General features: G+C 38.9%; 1 protein-coding gene across 1 annotated transcript in view; it reads right to left on the bottom strand.

Moving 5' to 3' along the window:
- Positions 1-4,591: 4,591 nt before the first annotated feature.
- AHI1 (Abelson helper integration site 1) overlaps positions 4,592-18,142 on the bottom strand; it is a 97,468-nt gene continuing 83,917 nt past the window's right edge. Inside the window, 2 exon segments of the mRNA XM_035899793.1 lie at positions 4,592-6,740; positions 10,821-10,900. Of these exon segments, the coding sequence (XP_035755686.1) occupies positions 6,512-6,740; positions 10,821-10,900 (309 nt within the window). The 3' untranslated portion in view covers positions 4,592-6,511.

Below are 18,142 nucleotides of genomic sequence, written 5' to 3'. Positions count from 1 at the left end.
TGCCTCAGCTAACAGAAAAGCCATCTTTAGTCTCCCTCAGTTGTAACCCGGACCTGACCACCTCCGGTCACGCTGTTGGTTAAGCAGGAGGGATGGCAGGAGCCCTCGGCCACACTGCAGAGCGCATTTACTGCCCCTTCTGCCCTTCCCCTGATGTCACTTTCTCATTATGACATTATACCAAATCACAATGGGGATTAACCACCCCTGTATAAGCTTATTAGAGGCTTATGCAGGCTGCTAGAGCTTGGCTTTAGACGGCATTTATTTTAATGAGCCTGGGGCTGATGTCACTACTACAGCCATGACTGTATATCTCCATTAAGCACTAAAATTAATGTGGAACACAAAATTAAGTTGCTTTATACAGTGTCTATACAAAGGTGTCAAAATCCTGATGACATACACTGAAAAAAAATGGCTGATGATGCAATGGCAAAATAAAAACGTTGAAGTGGAACTAAGGGAACAATTACAGTCCATAATAAAAAAACGCTGCCAAGTGAGTAACACTCGGTGATGGTAACTACTTGCATATACTCCGCACCGCTCACCTGCAGCAATGGATATGCAAAGGCTTAACTTGTGCACATTAAAACACTCAGTGCAAGCAAGGAAGCAAACCACCCTATTCTACTTAGCAAAAGTTGGGAGGGGAGAAAGAGGATTTTTGTTCAAATTATACGGTTGTGCAGTGCTGAATTGGCTGTATTTAGCTGTGGATTAATAGCAGGGTATTCGAGGCTGAAGGTATCCCCAGAAAAAGATGAAATTGAGCATGTCTTCATTTTGACTGAGAGCCGAGGCAATGAATTTAGGATAAGCAGTTGAACACAGGGAGGACCTGCTCTAATCACCTTTGTAGAAAGTCAGCAGTAGGAGACATTAAAAAATGGATTTGTGAGAAATTTGTACTAATTCTCTTTTCAACTCAGACAATTTCATTGGAACTCTCTCACTACTGTTAAACAAAAGCGAGTGTCTTTAACATGGGCAGAGAAACAAAAATATGGACCGATCAAGAAGAAAGTTAAACTGGCACTGAGTGCCTCAGCTCCACTTACTAATTTCATCACCAAAACACAGGGGTAGGGCCTGCACTGACTCACAAAATGTGCGAAAAGAGGTTCCTCCATTGAACGTGTCCACGGAACTTCATTAACTCTCCTTCTGACTCCCAGAAGAGTAGGATCTAAGCCAATCTATTCTGCAACAATTTCCTTTCCAGCTAGCACCTCTGCCTGCGCTGACTTTGCCATGGACACTCCACGATGGTGGTGAATGTGAGCCTGGGAAAACTTTCTAGATTCAGAGAAATAATGGTTATATATTGGGCTCTCTGTCTTTTTCTTTTCTTTCTTTTTTTTTTTTTTTCCGTTCCAGCTATACCTGCATTTTATGTGACTACAGAGTTTTCAAACAGCTATATCATAACAGTCTGTCGCAAGTGTATTGGGTGTTTCAGTTTGCCAGACCTGTCATAATAAATTAATTACAGGATGTTGCAGAAATGGCTGAGTTCCAGCAGCATCTTGCACAGTTTAATATAGCCCTATTTCCCCATTTCGATGTATTTGTGGTTAGATAAATCCTCAGAAAATTTACAGCTGCTACACACTAGTTTATTATACTCCCTGCCTGTGCAGGCGATATAAGTGCAACAAAAATTTGATGTCTGCTCAGAGCATAGATTTTACTGATATTGCTTTACCGGTGTGGAAACATTTTTCCGCTAAAAGTGGCATCTGCAGTTTCTGCCGAGCATTTGTCTTTGAGCATTACACAGGACTTGTAAACTGGCTCGCCACAGCCAAACATAGTGCAAATTCATTTGGTCTGACAAAGTCCTCACAAAATATCAGGTGGCTGGAGTTTTAGATGAAACGCAGAGCTATCATCTTCATTCAGGAGTGCAAGCTAGAACATATTTTTTTCCAGTCTTTAAAGTTAGCATGCACTTAACGTATAAACTACAGCCACGATGTTGCTGCTGAAAGCCTAATCCTTGCTGACTTTGCTGGAGCTTTGGGTAGAGGGGTCCGTCTACTCCGAGCAGCTTGCAGGACTGGGACTCTACGTATACACATCACTGCTAGAAAACAGCCCCTTCTGAAGGGGAAGGCAGCAAGTGACCGGTGTGCAACAGATTGAACAAAGGACAAATTTCATGCCAAAACCACTGTGAGTAGAACACGTCTACGAAAAGGATTGTATGGCATTTAATGTTCAAAGCAGCAGCTTGATGCTTGGTGTGAAATTCTCATCTCTGCTCTGTTTTGCACCGGGTGAAGAGGCTGGAGTGACCTGAGCCACAGCAGAGGTGTGTCAGACAACTATAAAGGTGCCCTCTGAAGCCCTGTGCCAGAAATTAGGGAACCAAAGCTCCATCTATCCCAACACCACTGCAAGCCCTAGATGATATGGACCTTTCCAGGCTGTAGCTCAGAGTTAGGACAGTAGCGAGTTACGAGTTACCGGAGAGACACAGGAGAATATTCCTCCTGGGTTCTAAGAGTTCATCCAAAAAAGCTCCTGCAAATGGCACAAAACTTAAATGCATTAAAAAGTGAAGTGGTTAAATATCTTAATTTCTAAAGTCTAAAAAACATGACTGAAGCCACCAAAGCTCTGCTATAACACGCCTCCTCACTATCTTCTGTTCCTTCTTCTTGAGTTCCAATTTCTAATTGCCACATTCTTGCAAGTCTCCCCCAGACAGCAGTTTTCTTCTCAAGTTGCTTATTTCCCTCTCTCAGACCTCCTCTCGTTTCTATTCCTTACATGCAGCAGTTTTGTTCCTAATGCATGCATTTTATCCTCCGAGCAATAAAACTCCTTGAACTAACACACTATGTTTTTACAAGTGCACGTGCACTTCCATAAATTAATTTGTCCAAAAGATTCTGGGTAGTCATTGGACAGAATGCCAAGGGGAAAACCCCACAGTGCCAACCTGTACGTGAATCTTTCTAGCCTCCTGCCACTATTCGGAAAATACTTCTATCCCCTCCCAGCTTCCACATCCATAAAATAGCTTGCACTGCATACATACGACTTTCATACATGCTAGAAAAGGATCATTAAAAAACCCCACCACCCTTTGTGTTTACCAAACAAGTGTTTTTGCTGTAGCCTGTTCCCGCCTTAAATGAAGTATTTCCTATTCACCTTAGCAATTAGAGCAGAAGGATGCAGTGAATGAAGTGCCTCATTATCAAGTTTGCATCCACGGTCTCTGCAGAATGGCTACCATGCCGGCTATTTTTCATAGCTGTCTGCTTTTGCTTGTAAGGGGCCATTGTTAACCCTAAATGATCCTGACATTCAATTCTCCATCAGACAATCGGGTCCAGCCGGCAGATTTAGTTCACTAGTCAACAGAGACTTTCGGTTGTCATGTTCCTCTGTGTTCTCATTAGCCCTTGTTTGACTGTGATCCATCCCCTACTGCCTGCTGAATTAAGTGATGCTACAAATGCACTTATTGTGTTTTATGATGTCTGTCCCTCAAATTATTTTAAGGCAAAACCTAAATGCAGTCTGATGGCTATTGGGAAGCACAGGAAAAATGTGCCATCCATTCTTCTCTATTTTGTCGATTTAGGCATTGTTCTCCGTGGCTCTGCCGTATCATAAAAACGTAATAGGAACTGGATGTTGTAACCACTCACACAAAACCTAAAAACACCAGAACAATGAAAGACCTACCATGCTGTTATCACCAGGCAGTTATCAATATCTAATATTCACCCTTTCTCAAACAAGGTTTATCTGCTTTGTTCCAGCAATGAACTTGTATCACCCTCTAAAAACTCTTCAAATAGACTTTTATAACTCTTGTATCTTAATTCATGCCTCAGGGAGCAATTTTGCAGGGCACTCATGTTGCAGGATACTTAATGTAGTTCTTCAAATAAAAAAACCAAACCAAACCAAAACCCATGAAAATTGTCAGTAGGCAATCAGAATCCTTCTGGAATTCTTTCTTCCACTGAAATTTAAGCCCCTTAAATACTGGGACAATTTTCAGCAAATGTACACAATGTTAATTTTAAAGTGATTTTAAAAATATGCAGGGTGCATTAACGCAGAAACAGCTATTATGTAAATTTTCATTTAAAAAAAATTTTCTTTTTAAAACATCACCCTAATCCTGACTGTTTAAAAGCTTCATCCCTTCTTGTAAGTTTAAAATCCCAGCAGCAATGTCTGAAGAATGAAGAATCTACTAACACTGAAGAGAGAAGCAGTTCTTCTTGAAATGAATGTATCTGCCATATTTCTGAACAAAAGGTAAAAACTGCCTTTGCCATGATGCCATGTTAGTAATTTGTTAAGAGGTTTTAGTCTGAAGGTTCTAATTTTAATACTGAAGGGTCACTTGACTTTTTTTTTTTTTAACTTTCAGATCTTTTTGTTCATTTTCTGTTAAACGAGTGCAGAAAACCCTAGTACCACAGTGACACGGGATAAAGCAACAGAAGCCTGTCACCAGCCATGTGGTAGGGAGGAAAAGAATTATAAACACTAAACAAAAGCCACTGCAATTACAAGAAAACATTATGGAAAGTTTATTTTCGACTCCCTGCATTTTCATGTTTGGCTCTTATCTGATTCCTTCTGCTTAATTGTTATTTGGAACCGTGCCTTGGAAGACACTACTGCTGCCTCTCCTCTCAATTTGGAAAGTGTGGCAAAGCGGCTCTATTCAGCTTCAGAGCAGTGAACATAATTGGAGCCCTAGTTCGCAAGCATGAAAGGAGGTGCTGTGCCTTTGATTAGAACTACCATCTCTCTGCGGTGTTTATCTGAAGTGTTATTTCTGTCTTCAGTGTCCACAATGCCAAATTAACATTTTACAATGCTTTCCAATGAGCTCCCAGATCTTGGCTACTGCTCAGCTCGCCCTGACGTGGAGCCTGATGTCATGCTCTGCCCTTATTTTAAATGTGATCCAGGACACTTCAAGAAACATAGGATGTTGAGATTTTTTGCTTCTATAAAATCTTTAAATCCCACGTCACACAGAACGATGAGTTGGAGTACGTTGCAAAAGCAGTGAGAAAAGAGGCCAGGAGCCTTGCTGGAAGCAGGCAGTACCAGGACAAAGACGATTTTACATCACCTCTGACTGGGGAAAGGGACATTAATAAGTTTCCAGGACACATAGGCAAGTCACATTTAGGGGAGAACTCCATCCACGTGCTCTAAGCAAAGCAACGCTAGGACTGTTAGCAAAGAACAACTACCAGTGTGGCCAAAAAAAGTATGTTTGTTGCCACGCTTTACTCAAAAGAAACAAGTTTACAGATTTTTCTGGCTTTAAAACATGTGCAGGGAAGATATTACAATATATAGCAACTAGTCCTCTGCATCTGGGTGCATTTCACACATCAGTGCCCAACATTGTTATTCTCACTTCTTTTTTTAATGGAATCAAGTGCCCTGTCTACTAAATAAGGGCTTTCTAATTTTATGTTATTTATTGCTTCAGAGGGGGAGGAGGAAGAATTTCCTAGCAGAGTAAAAATAAACTGGACATCATCAGCCAGAAAAACTACCAACACTAACTGATAGAAAGTGTTTCCTTTAATACAAAACATAAATTATTTACCACTGTAGATAATTAGTGAAGTCATTAGTAAAAGTTCACAACATAATACTCAAGTGAAAAAATAGATTAATGACACAAGTGAATAAGGACTACAAGTAAAGCAAACAGCACAGTTGGATATGAAACATTTCCCTCAGACAAAAGAAAGTGTATTTGGCAAGAGTGCTGCCAAAGCAGCCAGGAACTCTGACAAGACTGCAACGCACCTTTAGTATGTGCAGAAAACCTCATTTGAAAAATAGAATTCGCAACACTTATTTACATTGGTAAGCATGAGTAGTCCCACTGAAGACAGTGTAGTTGCATAGGTCGTTACTCAACAATTCACTTCAGAGCTGCAAAATGCAGTCCAACTGAGTATTTGATGTCAGGAAAATATTTTTTAAAAGCTTACCTTTTCAGGTACACTGTAGTGTCAGCATTCCTTTGGAATTTTACCGTTGTGAACTCCATCTTACTTACAAATGTAAGTAAACGTACTTACATTTTAAAATGCTAATTTAATAACTTATGTAGTGTTTGGGCTTGTTTTGCTCTAGATCATGCTTTTTCACTTCATTCTCTGCTCTCCATGGATTGATCTAAAGTCTACAGAAATGCCTGTTTAGCCTAAGTTAAGGTGTAATCACATATTGGATTAGTTAACATTGTATTTGTCAGCAGGGTTCTCAGTCCAGTGAGGAGCTGAATATTCACGTTCTGTTGATTTCATGAAACCCAGGGCAAAAGTCTTCCAAAACAGGTTTACACCATTGGTGAGTCACAACTGGTGCCATTTTGCATATTTGAGTATTTAAACCTTTTTTTTTTTTTGTGTTTATCCTAGAAGCGAGATCGTAGTTGCAGCCTTAACACATAACACTGAATATCACACCGCTATTCAGAACTGAATTATGACTATATGTCATAGTGTTCAGGCTCAAAGGCAATATTTGTCTTTCCATTTGTGCTTAAGTCTGAGCCTCTCACTGCCTTTTTCTTCTTCTTCAATTCCACCCCATGGGCCGTAGGTTCATTTTCAACACCATTAGCTGTAACTGATGATACAGGACTATCGAGACCCATTAAGTTGTGCTGATTTTCTATCTCGTTCTTCTGTATCCTTTTCTTCTTTTTCTTTGCACCTCTAGAGGAAGGTGAATATAAAGAGAGTAAAAGAAACACAAGGTTAGCCCAAATTTAGAGCTTTTTCCATCCACAGCTGATGTGTTAGAGCAATTGTCTGCCTGTCCCTCTTGAGTACAATGCTGAAACAGCTACAAAACCTATCGTTCCACAGCAGAACAAAGACAGAAAAAACATGAAGACAAAATATGAGACCACTCCACTAGTCTACTTTTTAACATATCATAGCATTGCTTTGAAAATAACTGCTCATGATCTTAAAAATCAGCTAGTCTTGATCAATAGTCAACAGATGTAATTAGAAAATACAAATTACCAGTCTCCTCCTCTCATAAAAGCCATTTCACATTTTTTTTTTTCCTTCCTAAGCCCAAACACCAAAATACTTGCAATTAAAGGAGATTCCTGGTTTATTTATTCAACCAGAGTAAGACAGGCAGGCAAAATGCCCAAGATTAGTTCTTCCGGTTTAGTTTACCTGAACTATGAGAGATTTATAGAATCAGAGATCACTTTAATGTCTATTCATGCTTATTGGACTTCATACAATGCCAAAAGCATCAGTGGAGCTTCTGTATCTCTCCCAGTTAGTGCCTTTACCAAGGGAATTAGACTGGTCTTGCAGATGATGCCAGGGATTATGCAGAGGTTATAGCACTTCTACCATGAATTCCCACTCTTGACAGAAGTTGTAACTTTACTTAACTACAAATATCTAGTAATTCTTTGACTGTAACCTTTGAAAGGCCGGTAGTGTCTTTGTTCAAAATTTGTGTTGCGCCTAGCACAAAGAAGCCTTGGTTTGTGACCAGAACTGTTACGTTGAATGCTGCTGAAACACATAAGCGAGTGGATGAATCAAAACTAAAGAATGTAATGAGATATGCGCAGTTTCCCCAAAAAGGGTGCTGCAAGAGCATTACTGTTGCTGATACTGTCCTGATGGAATCATATTTTATACAGGAAAAATGTTTACACATCAGCCTTGTGAATGGACTGATGACTATCTCCCTATAGTTGCTATTTTTTTTAAGTTCAATTGTGTATTCATGAATACATTAATTGCTGCAGCTTTAATACTGGAACATCCTGGAGGAAAACATTCTGGAGTTTAAGACCCTCTTTGTTAGGATTCCTGGAACAATTTGAGAAGTGCTGCTGCACGAGGAAACCGGGGTACAAAAATCATAATTAGTCAGCAATGTAAGCACCAATCTACCAAACTGAGTGTTCTGCTGGGTCTGATGCATAATCATTTATAAATTTATGCAGAGAGCACTACCTAGTGTAGCTCAACAAAACTGTACAATGGGAATATATCTTAGGAGATGTCTGTCCTGACAAATAGCATCTAATCATTAATATTTGAAGGGTGAGGCTACTGTGCGGATTTTCAATACAAAGCTAGTCAAATTTTGAGAAGTAGTTTTCATCTTTTTATTATTTGAGCATCAGATGTGATTATGTATCAAATCTTTGAGATACTTAGACAAAAACCTTACTTCACTGAGCATCTGTTATGTGGACATTTCTCTTTCTTCTGGAGTCTGCAGAAGATAGGTTAACTGCTTGGCTAAGATAAAAACCTACTACCACCTTGGATATAACATGTTTTCCTATTGCAAAACCGTATTTTCCATCCAGAACTTCTGAAAGACAGACATGTCATAAGGGCTTGCCATTCACTTTCTTTTACAGCAGGTATTGTGGCCATAATGAGTACTGTTCTAATAGGCAAAACAGCAAACATTCATCTGGAGACTCAAAGAAAGGTATAGTGAGTTATGCAGGTGCTAACAGTTTCACTTCTCCATAGCAAAAGCACGTACTTGGCAATCACATCTCACTTGATTCTTATGAAGTTCATTTACTGCATCATTCCTATTATATGCTAGCATGTGACATGGATACTAAGTGTATTCTCACAGAAAGCAGGGAGGTAACAATGTTTTAGGTGGAGCACCTATTTAAGTACAGATTGGACTTGACCTCAAGTCACACTAGTACTGCTTTTAGATGCTAAACCAGAAAACTTTTCCAGTTAAGATCACACCACTTGCATGTGTGTCATTTTTTAAGGTTATTTCAAGACACATCCACTGCAGTGAACAAGAAAACTACAGTTCTGTCACAGCCCCTGCAGGTCATGGCTTCAGGTACAAAGTAGTGAGAGTGTTCATGAAAGATATGCAGCCATGTTTCTGAGATGCTTTATTACCTAATCTGTACCATACAGATAGCCTATACACAGAAACATGGGACAGTCTTTCAAGGTAGTGGCATCAGAAATGCCAGAAGATCCTTCTCTCTTCTAACTCTCAAAGTAAGGCATAAACTTGTGGCCTCTTCTGAAAAGAACTTGGTATGTGCAGTCATTGCTATAATTACAGACACGTAAATCACATTTCATTATGGTCTAATTCATCAAAGAGCTTGCAAAGTACATACTTCCAGATTCAAGCTTTATATCGGGAATAGACATTACTCAGATTTACATTCTGATCTTAAAACATGCAGCGAAAACTGCCCTCTCCACATCAGACAAAACACAAGCACCGGGGACAAATGCAGCAAAAACATGATAAAGCCTAGAACATTCTGTACACAGAAGGAAAATACAGCACTGTCTGACATGTCTATCTTCCTCCCTTTCCAATTAGTTCTCCCTTGACAAGGTATAGCATCAAACACTACCTCATAGCATCTTTCACTAATGGTCAGGCATAAGTGGCTCAGTACCCTGAAAGCTTGTGAATGAGGCTCTGCAACATTGCTCTTTGCCCAGATGTGACAGCAATGACACAAAGCACGACTTCAGACCGGCATCTCCATGATGCTCCTGCTCCCTACAGTTCAGGAGGAGAGGGAGTACATTCCAGTGACTCAGGCATGCAGGTGTCTTCTCTCACCTTTCTGAAATGTAACAAGTGGGTCTGGGGCTCTGTTTCTTCAGCATGACACTTCAGTGTGACCTCTGTTCAGGACAACCTTAGTTTCCATTAAAGTAAGTATTTCACATTTGACTCAAGATTCTTCAATTTCATTAAATTATTTGTGATTCCACATTTTAAATCTGTGGTCCCACTTTCTTCACTGGATGCCCTGGAAAGGTCACTCAAAATAATTATTTCTTGAAGTTCTACTAATGGAGTTGAGTCATCCCAAATTTTTGATACTGGCTCCTTACAGACTGAATCAACCGTCACAGTAATCGTGCTTTTAATGCATTTCCTTCCTTAATGTACATCCTGTCAGAATAGCTATGCCCAAAATTCAATGCTGAATTTTGCCAATGTGTAGTTATACAGCCCATTCCTCATCACACACAAAGGTTAAACTTTCTACTCAGTTTATTTTCAGATCTAGATACAGCTTGAGATAGAAAATTAAGATTTAAAGATAAGTTAAAATTGGATATGTGTCTGCATCTACACTGTATATGCACAGTTTATATGGGGATAGGACCAGTCTGGAAAATGATCAGTGAAGTAATTTTGCTTAGCTGACAGATACCTGCAACAGCAAACACAAGAAGTATTTTCAGATGTATTTTTTGAAGTATAAATGGTTGCAATAGCTAAAGATATTGTGGAAGCTCTGGTTCAAAAAGTTGAGATCTTACCTGCTTACAGCTTCCACACAACAAATACACGATTTCTAAAAAATGCAAGTGTCACAATCAAAGGCGCTGGCTTGCATCTTCTCAGTATGTGACAACCTTTTGCAATTTGTATTAATTAATTTTTAGAAGGTGCAAAAATAGTTTGCAGTTTGTAGCGAAAAAGCCTAATACATAGCTAAGGGATGCCACAAGGCAACCCCATATCCCCGAGTTTTGGTTCTCTTGTACATTATAGTCCTTGCTCTTTTTGGGAGAGTGTGCGTTTGCATATGTGTACATGTACACAAACTGTTATTTCCTTCATATTTGAAGGTGTGAAGCACTTTTTGAATGATTATCCTAAAGCTAACTTCTTGTTCTGCTTGCTAAAACAAAATAACCCTTCCAACATTTCTCACAGTTTTCTAAGAGCAGTCGTAGAAATAACGCTGAAAATTGTTTTAAGTATTTCTTGCTTACTGTGTTGCAGGTGAGCCTCTATCTGTGTCATGCTCCGAGCTGAATTTTAGGTCCCCTGACTTACCGATGACTGGTGACATCTGTAAAAAAAAAAAAAAAAAAAAAAAGCAGGAAGGTAAAAAGACGGCAGACAATGGGGCCAACACATGTACATAGAAAACCCACCAGCTTCCTGAATAAGGAGAGAATATACCTCGTTTGAAAAAGAATGTCTATCAGCCATAAAATGTTAACTCCTATGTGGTTACAAACAGGGAAACAGTACCCTGCTTTAAAAAAACCCAACAAAACTACTTGCAAATAGAAGTTTTCAGGTATATGTAGAAACAAGAAGTTATGAATCTGCTTGAAGTAAGCTTAAAATACACATGGTCTGTAAAGAATTAAGTTATTTCTGCTACTTCACGAGTAAAGAGAGAATGCTAAAAAGCCATCTTATTGCATACTTTTAACAAGAGAAACCTGTCTATTTTTTAACCCTGCAAGTTTCAGGAAAAAAGCAGTTCAAATCACTGCAGGTTACTTTGTAATTCGGGGCTAAAACCATCCAACAAACCAACCTGGAAGAGTTTATGTAAATTCTCTAATTTCTATTGTAATTAGTGGGTCTCTATGCTACTGGCTCCCTTCATAAACAAACCTCTTCTAACAAGTCTCATACCTACTGCAAAAATTCCTGTAAAGAAATGAGAGTGCCCTTCCTGAGTTTACTGTCTTCAGGGACAGATTATTTTCTCTACCTTCTTCCAGGCTGTTCACAAATACCTGCTAACTACCCATGTAGTTTCATTTTCATGGAGGGCAGAAGCCAACACAATTGATACGCCTTATGTCTCACTCAAAATTTGCTCTTCTGGAAGCAGGCATACACTACACATCTAGCCAGAAACTTCAGGCCTCCAGAGATCCACAACCAAGGAGAAAGCTGTGGAAAGAAGTGCAGCACACTGTAGGTTCAGAGCCTCAGTGAAAAACTTGTGGATCTCTAGTTCAGGTTGAGGGGACAGCTATGTTCTGTAAGTGTCTGTTTAGTATGGCATGCATGAAAGAAAAACAGAAGTTAGATCCAGGCAAGCACTGCGAGAACGGGGACCGATTCCTATGAAGACCTTGGAAAGCTAGAGAAGAAGTCTCTTTCGGGATACTGGAGCCCTATGCCAGAGAAGGGAGGGAGAGATTAGAACTAGTACTTTCCAAAAAATTAAGGTTTTTTCAGGGAGTAAAGGAGAAGAATGGGCTTGAAACTTAACCCTCAAAACTTGGCCCGTGCTTATAATTTTTTAAGACTGTTAGTTGAATTTTGGATTCATAGCCAGGCTAAAGTAAAACATACTACGTTGTTTCTGAATTTCTCAAATATCCTTATAATTAAAAAGATCAGCCCATCCAGTTCTGCCAAGCACAGAGGTATTCATCTGCTTGTAAATAAGATGTTTAAGGTTCTGCTATCAGCCTGACTTGCTCCAGGAAACAGCCAGCTACTGACATGACTGTCTCTAAAACCTCAGTTAAAAACGAGCAGCGTTGGGAAGGGAGTATCACTCAGCAGCTTCGGAGTGCCTACCAACAATATAGCACCTAAAAAAGTAACCACAAAGTCAACAAGAGCTTTCTGGAAAGAAGACAAAAATTACAGTTCTTGACCCTCTAGTCTGCCAATTGTTCATTTCCTTTTGTGTGACCTCACAGGCAAAGTGTCCCATGGCTCCTCAGTATTTAGCTTAAACAGAGAAAATAGAGGGTTGCTTCACAGCAGTTCTTTTTATCACTTAAGCATTAGTTTTAGTGTTTTAGAAAGGAACAAATCCAGTTTGTTTTCAGACACTAAACTTATCCATCACAGATTTCAAAGCCCTAATGAATAAAAATTAACATCCCCCTGTCAAGTTCTACTGTCCAATTTTAATTCAGGATAAAGTGAGGCACAGATGAAAGTTGTCTTGGCACACACAATGAAGACTGTGTTGGAACCAGAATCCGGATCTCCCAAAATCTCAGTTTAAGGACCTGAACAGTTTAATTACGTTCTTAAACTCTAAAAGGAATCATTTAAAAAGCATCTAGTCAACGGTAGTAGTTGAGATGTGAATTTTTTTGTCTTGGTCCTGCTCCCTATTATTATTTTATTAGTTTAATAATATTTTTCTGCTGACTTAGAAGAAACAGCATCAAGCTCTCATTGAGCTTCATATAAGCACACTACCCACAACAACCACATTCAAACATTGGTCATTAGAATTAGTCTGCTGAAATAACACAGATTGTTGGATTAGTTTAGACAAAAATCAGCGTATTAGGATATAATAATATAGCATTGGCAGAGCTAGGAAGAAAAATCTACTTTACACGCAAAATCCTTGTTAATACAGTAATAAACTTGAGACTAAGTCAATGGTAAAAGTAAACACAATAGAAGGAAATATAATGCCACTGATATGGAAATACAAGGGAGTGCTGTAAAGGGAATCACTAAGTAACTAATACTTCCTTCAGGATTCATAATCTTGTGATTCTTGCCATACACAATCATTAATTCATTTTACTTCAGTCAAAACAAAATCTTTTTCTGAAAATCCTATGTGAATCATGTTGAACTAGGTTTTTTTACCCTCCCTTTTGAGTAAATAAAACAGAATCTCGACATTATACCAATACTATAATCAAATATGGGCATTTCCAAAGCACAGTTTGGTAGAATTTCTTTAATTGCCAATACAGAAGACTGACTTCTCTTAGACAAAACAGACTAAGTTTTTAGTATGTACAGATACCAAAACACAGAAAATGATCCTTAGTTTACAGTTAGAAGATTAAAGTATCCACTAAATTAAGCTGCCTAACTGAAGGTTCTTATGATCTGTTTTAAAAAAAAACAAAAAAACAACCTACTCATCACATAGGCTTTCATATAGTCAAGTACAGCATTTCAGTATGGGTACCAAGGAAAGAGAAGCACACAATTAGAGATTATCTTGGAATAGCTGCGTTCACCTGACATGGTAACTAATGAGAAATCCTAGCGTCTGTAGCGACAGACTCCCAGTTCTCCAGAGTACAGTTCAAATATGATACCTTTCTTACCTACAAACTTTCAAGTATGTAATGAGGCAAGAACTAGATACTAGATCTTTTTGAAGCAGATCTCACTGCCACTACCTTCTCCTCCCTATTCCACATACCTTTGTGTCCCTCACCCCACTCCTTGAACTACTTTCCCCATCCCAGTGATGTGAGTAAGCAATAGCAGTGCTGAAGGAACAAGCAGGGTCAGCAGCAGATGCAAGAAGGCAGTGCAGGAGCTGGTGCAACAAGAGGATGAAGCAGCAGAAGGAGCACAGTGGAGGCTGTGAAAACAGGCAGAAGATATGTGGTGAAGGAGGTAATGGTAGCACTTAAGACACTGAGAGTACCTGGAGGACATGCTAATGTAAGGAGCAAGCCACAGAAATCTCGAGTATGGAGGGGCTGAAGAGGCTATTGATCTCCTTCCCCATTTCTAAAGCTCTCGTCCTCTTGTTACACATGGGCAGATCTCACAGGAGCTCCAAAGAGCTCTGCACTATTACCACTGTGTCCAGACTAAGATTCAGCAAACCTAGCACTGTAACATGTACAGAGTTAGCTATTAAATTTAACCAGATTGCAGAGCTTAAATATTAATACAGAACTGTTAGGGCTCCATCTGCTTTAAAGAAAAAAAAATTAATAAAAAAATTATTATGAATATCTTGAACGTTTCTGTTCACAAGAACGAATAGTGAACACAGTACAAAATATGAGCTCCTTTGTATAGTGCCACTAATGGTGTTCAATTTTGTTGCCACATTCCAATTCTCCACCCTTTGAAAGATATAGCCCACCAGAAGGAGAGAACATCAGTTTGTATCAACTGTAGAAGCTTAGGTTTTTCTGAAGTTTCTTTTGCTTTACTATCAGAAAAATAAAAATTGTAATAAAATATATACTCCCTTTTCTAGAAGACTTGCTTGCTTTACAGCTCATTTGGCCTCAATTTTTTGATAACCTTGTCTCAGTGTTGCCGCATAAGAAGAAACCAAGGCAAAATAATTAAAGGCTAAATACACAAAAGCATTTCAGTTCCTGACCCCTGCTGTAGAATCCACAGCAGTAAGTAAAGCACTAAACCATACCTGTACAACTTGGAGAAACAATCATACATGTATCAGAACGTACTTCATAACAAAACCTGAAGCAGAGGGTACCTAAAAGAAATACCAGGAACAAAGTTTCATCCCAAGTCTACATCTTTGGTAGTGCTTTCCGCTAGGCTGCGCAGAGTTGTCTCTGAGACTGATGGTCTGCAAAGGTAGCGTGATAGACTAGGAGGTAGATGGACAAAATGGAGTGGTGCAGGCAACCACTTGCTCTATAGCCTACTCTGCACAGGGGAACTCTCCCATAGAAGCTGTTTCTACTGAACTTGATCTAATTAAAGATTCATTGGATCACAGAGGGCAAGAACAAACATGTCTCTCTGTCTTTTCAGACTAGTGTTTAGGTCATTAAACTCAGTATTAAGTTTGTGCTTTGTTTTCTATTATGCAGTCCATGGATAGAAGATTTATAGCAATGTACATGACTCCCCAGAAACATGCCAATGCCTCCTGTCAAAACTGTTTTAACAAGTCAGGTTTGGGGGATACCACACATTTTCTTTCCTGCTATTCCGTGCCCCTCCACACATTTCCCCATTAAATGAACAACTGGCAGGGAGATCTGCTGGTGTTTCTATTGCCATGACCTTCCTATTTAAAATATAACAACTTATAATTAATAACTTATAATTGCTTTTTTCCCTCTCTAGTGTTTTTAAAGAACAAGCCTATCTAAATCAGATTCACCATATTGTAATCCTTACGTCTAACAGTATTAACTTAGCTGTGAGTATCTAGCAGAACCATGGCTCTGTACACAACAGAGACACTGGCATGAATTTCTCTTTTTCCCCTAAAAAACAGCTAAACTGCTGTAGAGTTTAGGACTATGCCAACACCGACTGGCTTCTCCATCCACAAATGCTAGAGCCACAGGCAGAGAGAACTTTGCCTTGTCTAGTCTTTGAAACTGGAAAATCCTGGGCCTGTTCAGGGCTAGGAGAGACCAGCAGGAAATCTGGTGGGCAAAAGCTGTAGTCATGGCTCAACACTGACAAATACTGTATCTCAGACATCAACTAGACAACTATTTGAGGGACAGCAAAAGAAAGGAGGACGAGTGGAGACAAGATACTTCAGACTGAAGCACTATGGTTTAGAACAGCTGTTTTCAGTCTTGAAGTCTTGGCCTCTGGGAATTTATTTGTGGCTACAGCTTTGCATTAAAATTTGCATTAAAATAGTTCAATCCTGTTTAGAAAGAGGCTATGAGGACCTAAGAAGAAAACAATGGGGACAGAGAAGTTAGCTTGCTCCTGAGAGCTATCTTAATAATACAGATGTCCCTCGATAGTGTTCTTGGTTCTGCTTGACCAGTTCAGGGGCTCAGCCTGATTCTTCCTATCTTTAAACAGACCAGTCACAGCAAGTAACTATGGACGTCACTTCATCTTTTCTTTTTTCCCCCAACAGGTATTAATTTGCTTACAAACCAGATACCTTTTCTTTCAAATAATACTATAGACACAGGTGCATTTTTTGAGACAGAACACATTAGGAACCACAGAGGTGGTTTTGGAGTTGAAAGAGTGACCAGCTTATAAAGTAGCACCACACATGCTTAAGAGAGAGTAATTCAACTTGAACAGTACAAACTGCATTTTAAAGGGAAAACAGAGTATCTAAAAATAGAAAACTACAGAACTTAAGAGGTGAAACATGTTAATGTCGGGTATTGTTTAAGGAAAATGGTCTATTCCTTGTAGATGGTACCACAGTAACATTTCCTTCAGAAGAAGGATTTCTTCAAGAACAAAGTAATTACTATTTCAAAAGTAGGATTTGTGATGATGGCTCTATTTTATAATGCCTATTCAACAGTTTATGGGGAAGACCACACAGCAGCTGTGCTGACGGATTCTAGAAAAGCATAGTTTCTTTCTGCCCAGATGTCAATGCCTTTAGAAAGAGATCTGTAATCATATTAGGCACGAATGAAGCCCAGATTATAAACTTCACTATAATACATTCTAGTTCAATTGAATAATACATTTTTGTGGGTCTGCAGCCGCTCTGAACCTTGAAAAAGAACACACTTCATGATGTGTTGAAAGTCTTCAGCTCTATTCATTGCAAGAGTTCCATCGTGTTCATTCTTTAATGTTTCTCTCACTAAACTTATTGCATCTTCCTAGTCCCTTCTCTTCCTAAAAGATAATCAGTCACTGAAGTGTTCCCCAGTAACCTGAAGAAAGGCACCATTAAAGGAGAAAATAGAAACAGCACAAACTATAAAATTAAAGTTTTTGATGAAACTAATAGACAAATTTCTAGCTAGTATTTTTGGAAATAATTTTTAGCAAGTTTTCTATGCTTTTTAAATTTTTAGATCCAATAAATCAATTTTGAGACCACAAACACACCCACATCAAGGCTCAAGCCCAGGGGAAAAGCATCAACTGCTTGGCAGGTTACTTTCAGACGCACTAGGCTAACTATGCAGAAAGTCTGACAACAACCTCCTCCAGGGGAAGAAGAGTGAGAACATGAATTATTTATATAAACAGTGATAATCCCAAACTTTGTTTAAATATACATGGAATCAAGTTTTGATGATCTCTGGGTAGATTATCCAAACTGTGCAATAATAATGTAGTTCTTGAAGGTAACCCTTTTCTTTTAATGCTTATGATCATCATTTTACACCTTAACATCATTTTCCAAAGGTAAATATAAAAGAAAGAATATTTTATTACACTTTTAATAGAAATTTTAAATTACCATTTTGTTTTTATCTATTACTACTTCCCACTATGCTCACATAACATAGGATTGAGTAATTAACATTCAGAATCCAATCAGATGCATTTTATGTAGTGAGTGGTAGGCCATCTTAAATTATAAAACATATTCACAAGATTTCAGAGAGAGCAGAACATTTTTGCCCCCCCCCCCCCCCCTCGAAGGTCACCCTATTGACTTTGAAATGTCTCTGATTTGCCAAAATTTTGCAACCCCCAAATTCTGGTTTCTAATAGAACCCTGTCTGAATTTCTTTCTTTTCTGCCTTCAGCTTAAGGAAACCTGAAAACAGCACATTTACTGGAGCAGCCAGGTAACAAGTCCGTCTCTATTTCTTGGGATTCTTCATTCGTGCAGTGAGAACTTCACTCCATGAAATTTCTATTGGCAGTTTAGATGTATGTT

This window comes from Egretta garzetta, unplaced genomic scaffold, assembly GCF_000687185.1.
Source record: "Egretta garzetta isolate BGI_Z169 unplaced genomic scaffold, ASM68718v1 scaffold397, whole genome shotgun sequence".
NCBI lineage: Eukaryota > Metazoa > Chordata > Aves > Pelecaniformes > Ardeidae > Egretta > Egretta garzetta.
Note: the sequence above shows the minus strand (reverse complement) of the source record. Positions and strands in the feature narration are given on the sequence as shown.